Here is a 17,426-nt window from a genome sequence, read left to right on the forward strand (position 1 = left end):
TGCTTTAAAATTGCATACCTTTATCAGATACTATATAAACCAGCCTTTAAAGGGCGGGTTCAATATTTAATACTTAAAGCTTATCTCAGAATTGAGGGGTTTGTTTCGTATGTTTGCTAACAACTGGAGGTATGTACGATAAAATTTCACCTCGAACTACAGTAGAACCTCGCTATAGGCCATATTTGGTTCCAGATTTGACACTTGGATCGCACTATAGTCCATGTAATTTTTCAAAATTATCAACGACTTTTAGTGTTGAAATTGCTCGACGGCTTCCACTTTCTTTGCGATTGTGGTACTTGTCCTCGCTCTCTTCATTATGGATCAAAATTATCACAACTACTCAATAAAGTTTGCCAAAAATATTAACATTATTATGACAACATTGCATGTCGCGTACTAAAAAACATAACCTAACTTAAAATCAGTGTTTGAAATCAACGGTCGATAAATTGTGGACTATAGAGCGATGGCCTATAGCGAGGTTCTACTGTACAAAAAGAAAAATGTGAAAAAGGTGACCAAGAACCAAGTTCTTAATGAGAAACTAAATCTAAACAACGAACTATTATAAGACCCTGTTGCGAAAAAAACTGTAAATTTGTTGCGTTGTGGTACACAATCAGCAAATTAACCCAAATAGCATATTAAAGACATACTACCGTCTGATATTCGCATTCTGACACTCTTTGGCACTATCCAAAAGCGCAATAAAAACTAAAATTTATTATTTTTGTCAGTTTAATCCACTCTGGTACTTTTATACAATATTGCACCGAATAATTTTAATAATAGCCACAATTTATATTGCACTTACAATGTCAAGAAATTCAATGATAATTTTAGGTTCGCTAATCCAAAAATTTAAGCTCTAGGGGAAGGTTTTGAAGGTTCGTATTAAAAAAGGAGTCCAAGATTTAAGATTTTTTATTGAATGCCACACACACCGAATCAATTATATCACTGTGTCAAAAAATCTCTTACTTATTGGGTTTATAATTCTGCCTCACAACATTCCTGAAAGTCTTTGAATTTTCCTCTACAGGAAAATTAAAATGTAGCGGCATTTTTTACGAATATTCCCTGGTTAACTCAGTTTCGTACCACTTTTTTCCACCTCTGTAAGCCTCATTTTCCCCGAAAATATTACACCGGACACAAAAATTTGGGCATTACTACTTAAATGGAACTTTCATCAACTTGTTTTCACCATTCGTAGGAGGTATCACGCATTAAAAATCAATTTTAAGCTATTTTTCTAACACATGTTTTTTGACACTCGGAAAACCATTTTTTCCCTGCATTCTGACAGTCAGTTAAAAGCTTGGTTAGGTATGATTCTCTCATAATCACACCTATTGTAATCATCAGATTTTCTCTAATATCTTCAATGGGTCTTACAGAACATATTTCGGACGTAACTGATTTCGAAAATGACCAGCCACCAATTTAAAGTGAAATGTGGGAAGTTCCACTTTAAAACAAGGAAAATTGAATGAGAAATACTCAAAATACATCAAAGTGGCAATTAAAGAATCACATCTTACCATACGCAGTCTAGTTTCATCACTGCACAAATCAAAAAGTAGTTATCACACCTATTGTAATCCTTGTTTTTTCTCCAACGTCTCGAATTTGTCTTACAGAACATTTTTTGAACATCAGTGATTCTTAGAATTACCAGTGATTAATTTAAAGTAAAATATGAAAAATTCCGTTTGAAAATAAAGCAAATTGGAGGAAAAAATTTCAAAACGCACCGCATGGGCAACGAAAGAATCACACCTACCATAAGCAAATTCAGGCTTAATGTTTAATTTGACAGAAGTGAAATAAAAACATCTGATGAAGTCTCATTTTGTTGGGGAAGTGCGTGTTTTCCTTCGAGATTTTAGTGAAAATTGTTTAATATCCCAATTTTCTTGTGAATTTATTCAGTAGTGGATCCTCTGGATGGGTTAAATATCCAGAGCGGCGTGCACAGTGTAGCCCAATTTCAAATTCGGTGGTCAATAATTTTGACAGATGTTTTTACGAAGCTGCAAGGGTGGTAATTTTTATGAATTCTCCTCCACCCACAAAAACGACCCCATTCCAGCAAAAGATTTTCACGGTAAATATTAACCCTAATAAACCCTCTATAACTTAGAATAGTTGCTTTTTCGAAAAGACACTTGTAGTGTGAAAAAATACATAAAACATTACACATCAGAATTACGATTTTAGGCCCATTTTTTATTTTTGCCTTTTGGACCCAGGAAAAAAGGCCTAGGCTTCCAAGTTTGTCAGGAAATGTGAGATTTAGGACTAGCTTTTAGATTATATGTCCATGGATGAAATTCATTTAGTAACTTGGAAAAAAATCAACTTTTACGAAGCTGCAACTTTACGAAGGTGCAAAACCTTCCCCTAATTGGAATATTATAGGTTTCTATACTGTTTTAAATGGCAAAAAAATCCACAAAGGAGTACTCTCTAGTTTAAGGCTTGCACCTCTTCGTGATCTTCTTTTCCTCTTTATCCATCTAAAAGAATCTTATATTTCAAAACTCTAATTTCGGTCAAATTCTAATATCCTTCCCAATGACCTCAAATTATTCACTTTAATGATTTTCACAAAGTTAAAGGTCCAAAAACACTTGAAAGAAGACAATTGAAATGTGTTTAAGTGCCTGAGAATTTTGAACTGATCTCAACCAGTTTTGGCCCTCTAATTAGCCTATTCAATTTAGGGTCTATAAGAGTTTACTTGATGTCGATTATTCTTTGTAAATAATATTTTTTAAGGAAGTCAAGTTCAATGTACATTAAAAAATTAAAGAAATATTGTCAGTATTGTTTATTCATATTCTAAATGTTTTATACTAAATTATTGTGTTTTAGACGTTTGAGAGATAATAAAAATTTACATAGAGAATACTATATACAAAAAAAAAGGTTCCTTAGAACAGCTATGCATGGTTTTGTGAAGGAACCTTGACCACGGGGCAGACCCATAATGGAACAATGTAACTGAAACAAATTCAGGATCTTGTTTTGGTCCGCCTTGGGATCGACCACGGAGATATTCCTAGAGGCGGAGGATCGACAAGCGTGGGCGCTAACCTTAAGGTCTTGGGCCCGCGACCCCGATTATTAAATAATATTTTAAGTTGTTTATTTTTATACAATAAATATATCTTAAATATATAATTCAATTGCTGAAACGAAATGAAGTGTATTAAAAACAGGTTTTTAATTGAATAAAGCGATAGAACGCCGGTTTAAATGCTATTAGAAATCGTGCACGCAATTCAATAATCACCTGTTTCAGAAACTTTGTGCAGAATGCAATAAAAGATCGATTGAAAAAATTCAAATAAATAAAGTTCTCATCGTTAGTTGCACGATGAACGCATTCTGCACAGATAGGTACGATAGGTAACATTCCATTAGGTATCACTTGCTCGTAAATTAATATGGATGAATGCATCATAATTGGAGTTAAAATGATATGCAGGTATACATGCCCAAAAGTCAATTATTAATTTGTTGACGAAGTATTTGCTCACAAATTAGGTTCAAAACAGTGCGAAAACCCAACCGTTTGCCAGTTTCTGATGGTTATGTAATTAAATGGGGGAAAGGTAAACATTCACTATCTGTTATTTGCTAAAGATAAATATGCGTGGATAGTATTTATAAATTGATGGGGTGTTTTATCAGATGACTATCTTAGAGAATAGCTGATTGTGATTTTGGGATTTCCCTAATGCCTTACGAAAATTTCTCTCATGTCGTATACAGGGAAAAGTCACATCAAAAATTCAAGTCAGGAAGCCCCATTTCCCAATCCCTTATATAGGCCTTATAGAAAATTGAGAAACAGATTGGGGGGCTTTTGAGAACGATTCTCTATATGAGATGTTGAGGAGTTATGGGATTGTACACCGGTATAATAAATTGATTTTCTCGTTGAAGAGACATATGTGTCTCTGGGACACATCTTAAGGTGGGTATCGGTTTGGAATCCCCAATTTGTGGTTTTACCCAATCCAGAATTCAGTCAGTCAGGTAAAGTGTTGTCTGTCGGGACTAAATATGTATATATAGATAGTTTTGGATTTCTAGGAGAGTTTAGGTAAACCACAAATTTATATGTTCATCTCTCACTTTGTCCCTCCTGCGCATTTCAACATCCCAATAATATCCGATAAGCATCGGTGTTTATTTGATGCACAAATCATCAAATCAATGGGACTATCTCATCTCCATACCTTTCCTCAACCATCCACCTCTTGTGGCCCACGTCACGGAGTGTATTAAGCCGTAATCAACCAGTGGAACGCGGCGTCTCTCTGTGGCTCGTTTGAACTGAAAATGAATTGTGGTGTGTCTGGTCGGAGTTCTCCACCAAGCACAACACTAGTCGCTTTCTGAACGTACATGAGAACGGACCTACGAGGAGGAGTTCCAAACTCTCGCACGCGATTATCACACCGTCAGACGGGCGGACGTGAATTGTGATGTGTGGTGAATTGATTTTCCAACAATTTTAACATGAATAAAATATTAATCTAGAGAGAGGCAAAAATATATAAAGCAATTCTCAATCCCATATAAAATTTCGCAAGCCAACGTCCTCTTCCTTACAGGATGGATATAGGGAAAAAGTAAAATAAAATCGAAATTCTATTCAGGAAGAGTATTAAAAAAAACATCTTAAGTGTATGCTGAAGAACATCTATAAAAAGTTCATTCACAGAAAAGTGTAGAAAACACGCGAAAAGTGCTTGTAGTGATATCAAGTGTCTAGCTATAAGTAAAAGTCCAAGAGACTCTACCCATTTCTGTGGAAGTTAATTACTTCCAGAGCAAAATTATCAAGTGGACTCAAGCACTGATAGCAGAAATTATTGGTGTGATGGAAATTAAGAGTGCGATAGTTTAATTTTAATTGATGAGTGGTAGTAGTTATGTGAGGCAAGTGTTACGTGATCCTAAGCAATTAACTATTAAAAAGATTTTGTGTGTTACTTTCGTTGAGATTTGAAAGAGAAAGATCTCAAAACATCCCCTTCTTGGAAAAAAAAAGAAACCTCTCTATACTGAAAGCATTAATAAATTTCACCAAGTGGCAGAAGCTAACACACAAAAGTGAGAAAGTGATTTGTAAATTGATTTTTTTCCGCAGATTCACGCGAAAAAAATTCACACGGTGTATTTGAAGTGTTTGGTTGAAGAGTGAGAACACCAATATAAATATAACTTGCACAATAAAGTTCCGGAACACGACACCACCAGAGAAAATAAAGCATAGATTACCTGAGAGAGCATATATATATTTTTTTCTCTATAATTTGAAAACATTCCAAATTGTGACTTGGAACGGAGGATTAGTCCAGATTGCCAGAGGAATCAGCACAGAAAATAAAACATCCAAAATGAAGCATTTGATTCCGGTGCTTTTTGTCTTAACCGGTAAATTTAAAATTGCTTTATTAAATTTACCTATTGATTTTGCAACTCATGAAAATTCTGAACACTTTTTTTCCTCAACAATGCAATTGTGAAGTTTTCATTTAGTTTTCAATTCTATTCTCGAAATATCGTTCAAGCAATTGGGCATGATTTGCAAGTGAGAGGAATGTGCATAACAAGGGGTTAACTACTCATTGAAAATGTGAAAGCACTGAAAGTACAAACTAATATAAACTCTCTGAAACTTCAGACTATAATGAGTATGAATAAATTTGATCCTGAACAGAAATTTTAAACTCTAATTTATTTATTGGGTAAATATCCAAAAAGTTGGAAAATTTAAAAGACTTGAAGCTGTGTTCAACCATTATAGTACAATACCATGTAATATTTATGACATATTTTGATTGAATTTGTACATTCAAATAAAATAAACTTTTACTAGATGAAATAGAATGAATAATTTTTGTTTTAACGACAATGATTATGGGAAACCACCAGATGAATTTTCTCTATTTCCTACTATTTACGACCAAAATGTACCACGATAACCAAACATTTTTATTTGCTCTAAAAGTAATATATTATATAATATCTAAAAACACTCCTATTTTTTTTTTTGAAAGAAATTACATACAATTTTTCATTTCTATTTTAGAGAAAAATTTTTGAAATAGATATTAAAATCCAAAAAACCACACTATTCTATAGAAGAACAGTCGCATAGAGGAATAAAACTTTTTTCTTGAACAGAGATTATAGGTACTTTTAGGGAATAGCGGGGATGATTATGACGGGTTCCGGTCAAGATCCCGAAAACTAAAATCCCGAAAGTCAAAATTCCGAATCGAATGGGCCATCCCGAAAACCAAAATACCGAATTCTTAAAAATGTCATATTTTTTGTGTGTTGGGAAATTATCCCACACATTATCCTCCGTATTTATAATTTTATCCCTTTCAGGATTTTGAACATTTGCGATTTTGGCTTTCGGAATTTTGGTCCTTTGAGGATTTTAGCGTTCGGGATTTTGGCTGTCTCCGGATTATGACATTATATGTACTTTACCCTTGAGGACGTGTTTCAAGAGATTAAGAAATTGTGTAAGAGTCATAGACGAACAAATTACGGTCAACAAGTCAACTGCGTAGGTAACAGATCAGCTGATCGGCAATGATCAATCCCACAAATTGGCAGATTACTGACGATTAATCTCATTGATCGGCTAATTGGCATGTATAGTGAACCATACGAGTGGCCGACTCATTTATCCAGAATCTATCCAGAATCCAAAAGGTTCCAAGCAACACTCTTTCAGAAGAAAGAATAAAAAAAATCAATTTGTATTTAAAATATTACATATCTAACTTGAGGCTTTGACGCTTGCATGCAACTATGCCGGAATTTGGCACACTTACCCTATATGACATTTAATAAGAAACTAATTGAAATAATCCGTTTTACTGTTCGAACTCAAAGAGAGAGCAGTTATATAAATCACTTTTTTTCAACTTGTGACACGGCTAGAGGCGAAACGGCAAAAGATGTCGACTTTTGGTGTTTGACGACCCCCCCCCCCCCCCGTAAGTCAACATTATCTAGGACAGTCTCTTACCCTAAAATCAATGTAATTTGGTTTATTTCGAAAACGACTCCTTCTGTTTTTTTTCATTTTCGAATATATTTTAGAGGTAGTCAAGGCGAATATTTCGTCCTTGGACACTTATGTTTGAATACCCTTTCGATATCGAATTTTCGAAGATCAAAGTTTAACCACTTTGAAAGGCCTATTTTCAACCGGTTTACTTAAATATAGATTTTTTGAAAGATCTTGAAATTTTCAATTCGACTTCAATCGGTCAAAAGTCAATACAGTATCCGTAATTAATGTATCTTTCTAAAAAAAAAATCAAAAATATTTTTTATTTGTTCGAAAGTTTGTGACACGGTTAGTGGGTCAAGCGGTAAGAGATATCAACTTCCGGTCTTCGACGACCTCACCAAAAGTGGATATTATCTAGGAGAGTCTTTTTTCTTTTTTTTATTGAATACCAAAAAAATTTTATAATGGAAATCAAAATAAATTATACTTAGTTCAGAATCTTCTTTTTCCAAATGAAAGGGTTTTTCTTGTTGAATTTACACTTTTTCCACTAAATTCTTATGGTGCTGACACAATTTTACGATTTAATGAAATTCAGTCGATTGAAATATTATCTCTTACTTTTTCAAACTGAAATCAGACAAAAATGTCTCTTTTCATAAAAAAAAAATTGAAATTACAATTTCGATTCGAATTTCAATTCCAATTTTCGTTTTACGGATTTCGATTTAAAAGAATAAGAGGTAAAATTGCGATCGATTGAATTTCACTAAATTGAAAAAATGTGCCAGAACTATTAAATTTAAAAGAAAACGTTTTTTTTCCTAAAACTTTAAAGCAACTTTAAATGGAAAATAATAAATATATATATTTATTATGAAAATATTTATATTTTTATAATATTTTTCCTAGAATTATGCCCAGCGCACAATAATTCTTGTTTGTAAATATGTTTTCACAATTTCCTATGAGAGTGAACGAAATGACTAGATCTAGATCTCACTCACTCTCTTTCAAATGTCAAAAACATGTTTACAAAACAAAAGGTATTGTGCGTTGGACATTATGCAAAACGCACAATAACTTTTGTTTAGTAAACATGTTTTTGACATTTCAATGAGAGTGAATGAAACATAGATCTATAGTCATCTCGCTCATACTCATGGGAAATTTTGAAAACATGTTTACAAACAAGAGTTATTGTGCGCTGGTCATTATCTCTTCCTATTCCTATACTAGTTTATTTTTGTGTGGAAAAAATTAAACCTTTACAAATAATGCGAAAAATAAATTATAGTATAACTACTCAGTTGTTGGAAAAATTAAGAGATTATCTCATATAACTCCAACCCCTCAACTTTTCAATGTGCGTGATTACGATGTGTTAAAAGCCCCCCGTTGAGTAGGTATCTTCTGTGAAATTAGTGGGTGTCTTTTGATGTTCAAGACCACGAAAAATCGCTCTTATTGTTCAATTAGAACGCTGCAGCGGAAATAATTCAAGTGATGGACAGCCGCGACGAAATCTTTATAGGATCACGCACCGAAAGACAGAGATTGACTAAATTAGAAGCCACTGAGGAAGACAATTTTCTGATAAAAAATTCTCACCATCAATTGGTTCCTTGTTTCAAATATTTGTTGATTTGATTAACAGATGGAAAAGATCTGGCTCTAGAGCCCTGTCACTTCGTTTTCACTTTTTGCCCCAATCAACTTAAATTGCTTAATAACATCAACATGCATCAAATATTTGGGAGAAAAGAAAGTAATTATAGGTAAATTGTTATGTCCTTCAACTCTACTGTTAGGCAGTTTATTTTTACAGAAAGAATATACAAGTCTTTAGTGCACAATTAGCAGCATTTCTTTGAGCATTATAAGACAGAAGACAACTGTGTTAGATTGTAAACTCTTACATTGCCCCAAGATAGAGAACAAATTAGCCCGAAGTCGCAACTATATAAGAGGTATTAGAGAAAACACTTTAGAAAAAAAATCTAAAACGATCCAAAGTGGTTTAACATGATTCTTCGGCATTTTTCGCCCCAAGACTCAACAGCAATTATTTAAATTATGCGGTATTACTGCAGAATTATCCACTGAAGACAATCTAATTGAAATTATACGAAAAGTATAGTATCACAACGTTAAACACCCATCTCACCCAGATGGGTAAACATTAAAATGACATTAAATTGAATAATCACGATGTATAAAGTAGCAGTTTGTGTGCCCCCCCCCCCCCTTACGCTTTATACAACCTTTAATTACATCATCTGAACCTCATACTCCCGTACCATTCTTCCTCTCGAGACAACATTCAATTGACTCATCAGTGAATTCCCCTGTAGGACCACTAAAATTGAGGATTACAATTTGGTCTTTTGTTAATGCTCCTCAGGCTTCAATAAAAAGGAAAATTTTCAGTATATATGAATTCCTTCTGATGAATAAACTTCATCATTATCGCATAAAATTCTAATGTCATCGTCACATCCCTCCGTTGGAAAATCACTTTCTCTTGAAAACTCATGCCAAATAAAGCGAATTGTTTGTCTGTGATTTTGGCCAAAATTTGTCCATAAACTTCATCATGAGTCATCATGCCTTTCTGCCCTTTTCTCACAGTCTCCCAAAATTCTGATTCAGAATCTTTCACAATAGAATTCTTGTTAGTCACTCAACACACCACCCCCTCACATTGATTTATGCGTGAGAACAGAGTTGAAGGAAAAATAAATCAAAATTGTCAAGATAGAACGGATGAGATGGAATGTTTTCTTATTTTCTCTTTTTTTTTATAAATGAAGAAAATACCTAAAATATTTAGCTGTTAAAATGATAGTTAATTTAAAATGGAAATGAAAGAGTAAGGAAGTGAAGTCTATCGTCATTGTGTTTGATAAAATCTTACGATAAAGTCTTGTATATATACGATGATGTTGCTACATAAAAGGATAAAATAGAAAATCATCAGACAAACTGTCTCCGGTGCCTTCTGGCGTAGAACCTGAGAGAATAGAATTCTCTGCTCAAATTTATATTTGTGAGGGAGGAGCATATGTCTATATTCAGAGTAATATAATCCAAAACAGAACAAGTAATTTCAAATGCATCATGAACATTCAAACACCAATTAATTCAAATTGTTCAGTTCATTTGTTTATTAGCTAAACCTCTGAGAACATTGACTTGGTAAATTAATGCCACTGCCACAAGTAATTAACCATATGAGCAAAAATTAAATGCAACTCTGAATGTGTCATTTGCACATTCACCAGAATAAATTTATATGTCAATTTATTTATTGATCTTCCTGAGAAATTGCTTAATACATTTCTGTTTCTGTTGATTGTTATTATGAGAAATTTGGTAAACTTTATACTTGACACTTTCAATCAATATTTCAGTAACATATGGAAATTTGAATAAAGGAGAAATCCGGGTAATACCGAACAAGGGCAGTTCCGAACACTGCAATTTTCTTTTATAAGATAAGGCACCAAATAGACTCATGTGGAACCTCCAGAATATTTAGTCAGCAAAATTGAGCGGTAAAATATGAGTCCAAACGATCCAAACTATCGTACATTGAGAGTTTAAGGCCGGCTTCAGACTTCAGGCTCATGCTAGTTCCTCACTAAAGACTTAAAGAGGTTCAGGCTGATCCTTGAGAATGTTTAGCCTGTTAAATTTTCCGGTAAAAATTTATTCCATATTATAATCCACTGAGCATTTAAAATCATTAATTAGAGTTCCTTTGCATAAATTTTATTTACCTAATACTTTACTACCGAATTTTACAGGCTAAATATTCTCGAGGATCAGACTGAGTCTGTCTTAGTCCTAAGATGGCTTTGTTGATAACTGAGGTTGAGACAGAAACCCTTTCAGAACTATAGTGCTTAGATTCTGACAACATTGAAATTTGGCAGGCTGTCAAATGACATCTTACGAAAACAGAAACAAAGTGCGTTTTAAACATTTATGCACAAAATTATTTCTCTCGCGAGAATTGTGGATAAATTTTATTTATTCCTTTGTGGTATCTCAGTTTTTCGTTCAAAACATAAAACACTACCTGAATACACGTATAATTCCTTTTTCGTCTTTGTAATGACCGGTCTTGTGTTTCACTGTGTCACTGCAAGGCTGTGTTATTATAAATAAGCCACTAACAAAGAACTAAACCTTCATTTCAAGGAGGACTTAGCTAATACCAGATTCAGACTGGAGGTTTAGCTCGATTCCCGAAGGCCTCAAAAATTCTGTTGAGTTTTCAAAATCTAATAGATAATTTGCCCATAATATCCAATCCGAAGCTACAATTTCCTCAAAAATCTTACCTGAAATGGAATTAGAGGATTTAAGCCATATGGCTAAGCAAGTCTGAAGCCCGTATAAGGGCCTTGACAGACCTGAGGATTAGCCGAGAGACGGCTTAGCGTAATTATATTAGAAATAATGGTTAAACTACATTTCCATCATTTTCCACTAAGTCGTCTCTCGGCTTAAGTCGTAAGTGTGCCTAGGGCATAAGTCTCCACATTTTTGGGCTTAGCCACAACCTGATCTTTTCAGATTTAAGCCCTAACTCTCAGCAATAAGTCTCTAGTCTGAAGCCCGTATAGATCAGGGATTACACGATCTTTGGATAAAATTTCCTTATGTAAACGTCTACACTAAATTTTATGGGCTAAATATTCTCGAATATCAGTCTGAATCTATTTGGGTTTCAAAATTCAAGGAGGCGAGGCAAGAAAGTTGTTTAGTGGTCTAATTCATTAGGCGCTTCGTACTCGATTTAGTGTGTTTACTGGTTCACAATCAATTTAGGCCTAATTACAACATTGAGTTGATTATTTTAATTAAAAAAAATGTTAGTTAGAATCCACTCGAAAATTTACGAAGAAATAACAAATTTTTACGAAAATTTACGAACAAATGTTTGTAAAAGGACAAAGAATGATCAAATGATCATGTTACGAACATTGTTTGTTAAAAAGCGCAAACTTCTACGAACTTTGCTGTGGGTTATACAATTTACGATCATTTCGTAAGTCTCCAATAGGAAATCACAAATATTTACGAACAATTTTGCGAAATATTTTTTTCTGTGTATATTCTTGGAAAAACAAGTACAATTCGTACCTTACAAAATTATTTGGTACTACCCCAATATCCCCTATTGATCATTTCTGTAAGGTTAAACTCTAAAAACTGTTCCATTCTTTCCCGTGAAATATCGATAGAACTCCGTTCTTAGTTGGAGTAGATTACACACAGATGGAGGAGACAATAAGGTTATAAAAAGGCGGCATTATACCACTTTTATTAGACATTTATTCTATGAATCCCTCACCCCATGAAGGTGTATATCCTTTTGTGTTCAGTAAAATCATTCGTCAATATTCTCACTCTCTTTTGATTATACTATTTACAAACCATTTTTACGATTAATGACTTCGACAGATGGACAGTTTTGTTAAATTTCTTCTAGGGAGTCAATACAAAAAGATTTTATTGTGAAGTGTATTTGAGAATTTTTGTATAAGGCAATATTTCTCATTAAAAAGTTATAGTTTATTATTATTACTATTAGTAATATAGTGAGTACGATGAAGTGGGTGATAATTCTGAATGTAAAAATTAAATTGTCTTAATTTATTCATAATAATCAAACTTGTATGGCTTTTAAAGAGAAAACTCGTAAAAATAAAAGGAAAAAACCGAAAATGGATTGGCTAAAATCCCTGTAAATTTTCGGTGGCTTTCATCGTTAATTAGTGAGCTATTTGCAGCAAAAAGCCAATGAAAATTCATTGATTCCTACGGCGTAGAATGGAAAATTATACACATTAAATGCATTAATTATAATAACGGTGTGGAAAGATTTGTCGGTGCGTTGACAAACAGAAAGAGCATCTTCAGAATGCCATCAGCGCCAACAGAAGAATTACAAGAATTCTTCTCAAAAGACATTCTCCCAGAATGTCATTTTCTTTTTTAACTCTTTCAGATTATATCATGGGATTATGACTTAATTCTGTCTCTCAAACTCGCGCAGCGATAGTACCAAAGCTCAAAGTATAGAGATAAACTCTGATATAATCATTGATTTTTCCCTGTGAACATTAATGTGTTGAGGATTTCTTGTTCAGCACCATCCCATTTAGACTTGGTATTATTTTGATAACGAGTGGCAAAATAAAAAAATTCAGACACACAGAAACAGGTATAACTAATGATTATTGCTACATTTTCATTGAGAATTACGAGTAGGGAAGAGAAAATCTTGCGTGCAAATGATTATTGTGTCTCACCTCCTGGGAGATGCAGGAAGCAGAAAAAGGAGATTAAACTTAACAGAAATACAAGAATTCTTCATTCAAAAATTACATAGTGCGTTACGTTATTATTTTTCTCTTATTGCTCACAGTCTTGTCACTGTTTGGCAAGAAATGTAAAACAAGTCAAAAGAGTTATGCAGCAAAAGAAAAAGATGCTGAAACATTGTGTTTCTGTTCTTATTAATCTCCTCTTGATTTATTATTTTTTAAACATGTTGACAATTTTTTAAAACTTTATATCTCTTTAATACTTGTAAATTCTTTTCTATGAACTGGTAGTTTTATTAATATTTCAAAGTTTTTAAAATCAAACATTCAACAATATTGCATGGTTTTGTTATGGAACTTTGTGTTATTGTGGAAACTCAAAGATTATAATAACTATTTATTGATAATTTTTCATATCTACTGTACCCCTCCTTCCCAAGTCAATAAGTCAAAATTTGTTACCATCTTTAAAAGTGCTAAGTTTTAGGAAAATAATGTGGAACTGCTATACTGTAAATCCATTCTAGATGCTAAACTGTAAGAGATAGGGTCGAAGGAACACCTCTTCGACAGGGAACCCTAATTGACACTTTCAAAACCTTGAAATTTATTTAAAATATCTAATAAAATGTAAATAATAGGGTGGAGTCACCACTTCTCGCCAGTGTCCCACTTTTCGCCACTTATATTGAAATCGCAATTTTTCCATTGTTTGTGAAATAAATTAGCCGTAAAATTATTTGTATCTCTACTGCTGTTATTTATAAAGTCAAAAAACACTAATTTTTTGTTTTGAATTTAAATGTTTGAGCATTTTTTAGAGGAATATTTTAAGCAAGTGCATCGAATCCAATATTTCTTACCAAATATAGTAAGTGTCATGATGTCATGAAACTTTTATCGAACAAAACTTACGATTTTGAATAAATAATTTATCTATTGAACAATTAATTACATTCGGCGAATACATAAAATTTGTATTTAGTTAGTTAATGTTTCATTTTATATTATTTTTGAGTAAAAATGAGCCATGGCGGAAAGTGGTAAATATCATAAAATTGATTCACCACCTGTCGCCATTGCTTTTCTAGGCGACGCTAACTTCACTTCATAGATTCTCAGTTGTCAAATCTGCTTTGTTTACTTTATGCAATAGTCTTAATAATTTGATTTCTCAAATAAAAGTGAAGAAAAATCATTTAATGAGAATAATAATAAGGTGATCATGAGGAAAAAGAAATGCTGAATGTGTATTTTTCGTAACATTGCTGAAAATAATCGAGTTTGAACCTTTTAAAGTGGGTGGAAAGAAGTGGTTACAGAACTGGCGAAAAGTGGTAAAAAGTGGCGACGAAGTGGTTATTTTTGCATTGTTAATAAAAATTGGTTTTTTATGTACTCCCGCGTTGTAATGTCGGACTTTTGTTTTGACGAATGTAGAGCAAATATATCTAAGTAACTTTGTGTCAAATTTGAGTTATCTGATAATAAGGGGTCAAAAGTTATAATACAGTTAATTTAACTTTTTCCTAAAAATGGTGATAAGTGATTACTCCACCCTGTGACGCTTTTTTCCTTAGTCTACGTTTTCTGATATGGATAGATGTTCAAACGAAACTTCGCATTCCAAATGGTACAGAGTACAGAGTAGGGTGTCAATAAGTCCTGACACAACTTCTTAAAGTATCAATAGGTGTTCCTTTCACCCTATCTTATTATGGCACCCCTATGCCCTAGACATACTTACGACTTAGGCAGAGACGGCTTAACGTAATTATAATCAAAATAAAGCTTTGACTAAATTTTTATCAGTTTTCCACTATTAAGCCATTTATTGGCTTGAGCTCAGAGGCGGATTAGTCAAAAACTGATGGAAATGTAATCTGATTATTATTTTGATTACAACTTTGTTAAGCCGTCTATAGGCTTAACTCGTAAGTGTGTCTAGAGTATTAGCTAACTCGATAATTGATTTTGAGATCGTTATCATTCTTATTTTTTCGTCTATACGCTCGTGATCTTGATACATGGCCTATGACGATTTTTCAAGACTAATTCGAATATGAAAAGTGGATTAAAAATAATCAGTAAAAAAAAGTAATATTCTTAGAAAGTTTGCCTATCGATTTAAGCAATAATAAATTGCTTAAACCGTTAAGAATCGAAGAAGTGACAAAGTTTTTCAGATTTGGCGAGATGTTCAAATCAAACTCATAGATATAGGACGTTCTAAATCATTTTCTCAGCATGATTTTATAGGTTTATCGAGCTAAAGAATAAAAAAAACTCATCAGGCAGACACTTTTCAAGTTCGATCATTTCACAAAATGTTATTACCATATTCCCCATAATTTCCCACACTCAAATTTAGGAACATAGGGGAAAGAGCCAATGATTTGTACAATCGCAAGCTTCGTAATGAATATTTGTTTTCTATGTTTCTCAATAAATGTGATTCATCGTATCCATATTTTAAAAACTAGGAGGAAATTGCTAAGCTTTTAAAATATATTACGGAGTCCCACTTATTGGGTAACATACTCTGAAAAAAATGTTTTGTAAAATTAACAAGACAAGTTTGTAAAAAGGATGTTCTTCCATACAGAATATGGAAAAGTTTTGTCAAATCGGCGGCCAACTGGATCTTGTTAAAAGTTTGTCAAAAGGGTGTTTTTTCATACAAAATGCAAGAAAAAGTTTTGTCAAATTGGTAAATAACATCCTTTTGACAAAATTTCAACAAAATCTATTTGTTTGTTTAACAAGACATTTTTTTCAGAGTAGGAAAAATATAATCATTGCGAAGCATGGGATCGTACGAAGCATGGACACTTTCTCGTATCGTGAAATCTTCCTTTTATACCAAACTTTAAATTTTTGGCACTAAACTACACCATCCATTTCGTCATGTAGATAATATACCATAACATAACGCATAATGAGTTCTCTACACTCTGTACATATATCCCGAAAAATTCACCCCCAAAACTAATTTTAATTTGACCATATGATGCATCTGTACCAGAATAAATGGATATTTTAAGTATATAGCGCTTTTCTCTATGGGAAAACTTTGGAGAAGTTTGCCAATTCAATAAATTTCATTCTACTTTTCTCATTTTATTTTTTTTTGCTCATTCTCTTGAAAATCTTGGCTTGGTTCTTCGTCTCTCAATTGTGCTCATAGCCTTTCATGAACGGCCAATCAATCAATTAAAAGTGCAACATGGGAAAACTTTTAGGGTTTCACACTTTCAATTTTGTTTGTTTAATCGAGGTTCTTCGTGAATGTTTAGATATCGAAAGAAAGATATATACGTAAAAGATTTACTTCAAATTGTGTCGAATTAATTGGGTTATATAGAGAATTAAATGAAACGAAATTTTCTGTGAATTGGAAAGATATAGAATTAGTAATTTGGAGAATTAATATATCTATAGAGAGCTTTTAAGCTACGTGCCAATAATTACAATGGATTTACATAGAAGATTAAACTCAAATCTCAATGTGATTATGAGAGCATGAATAGTTCAATAAATCATGCAGAAAATCTCTTGGTAAATGCAATTTGCAAATGTCATTGAAAATTAGTTAAATTTATTGAAAATTATATTTATTGAATCTGTTTCTAAACTATGACGGGGTTCAAAAGGAACAAATTAACTCTCACGTGTGACTGGCAGGTTAATTTAAGGGAAGTGAAGTGGTCAGGAATTGATTGGAAAAGCTCGAATAGAAATAACCACTTTAGCATGCCAAACATCACCAAATGAAAATATTAACTTCCAAACAAGTAGAAAATGTAGGTTAACTTGAAATAGAACATTGCAAATTTCATTTATGGTGGAAGTTGCTCACTTTTCCCACCAAGCACAAAGACATACTACACAGAAGTAGATTAATTTTAAAAGCATCCCCATCAAACAAGAGAGAGCTTCTCGACAAATTTCCCTGAGAATTTGAGACACTTTTAGGTCCCTCCGTTGTATAAAATTTGTCTAACAACTCATGGACAGTG

At 33.0% G+C, this 17,426-nt stretch overlaps 2 protein-coding genes across 2 annotated transcripts in view; one reads left to right on the forward strand and one right to left on the reverse strand.

The window, feature by feature from the left end:
- The window catches only part of LOC129798899 (coiled-coil domain-containing protein 174), a 102,710-nt gene that overhangs the window by 13,343 nt on the left and 71,941 nt on the right, over positions 1-17,426 (reverse strand). The gene's annotated exons all lie outside the window — the stretch shown is intronic.
- The window catches only part of LOC129798903 (uncharacterized), a 75,638-nt gene continuing 62,621 nt past the window's right edge, over positions 4,410-17,426 (forward strand). Inside the window, exon 1 of the mRNA XM_055842388.1 lies at positions 4,410-5,463. Within this exon, the coding sequence (XP_055698363.1) occupies positions 5,427-5,463 (37 nt within the window). The 5' untranslated portion in view covers positions 4,410-5,426. The remainder of the gene's footprint in view (positions 5,464-17,426) is intronic.

This window comes from Phlebotomus papatasi, chromosome 1 (assembly GCF_024763615.1).
Source record: "Phlebotomus papatasi isolate M1 chromosome 1, Ppap_2.1, whole genome shotgun sequence".
Taxonomy (NCBI): domain Eukaryota; kingdom Metazoa; phylum Arthropoda; class Insecta; order Diptera; family Psychodidae; genus Phlebotomus; species Phlebotomus papatasi.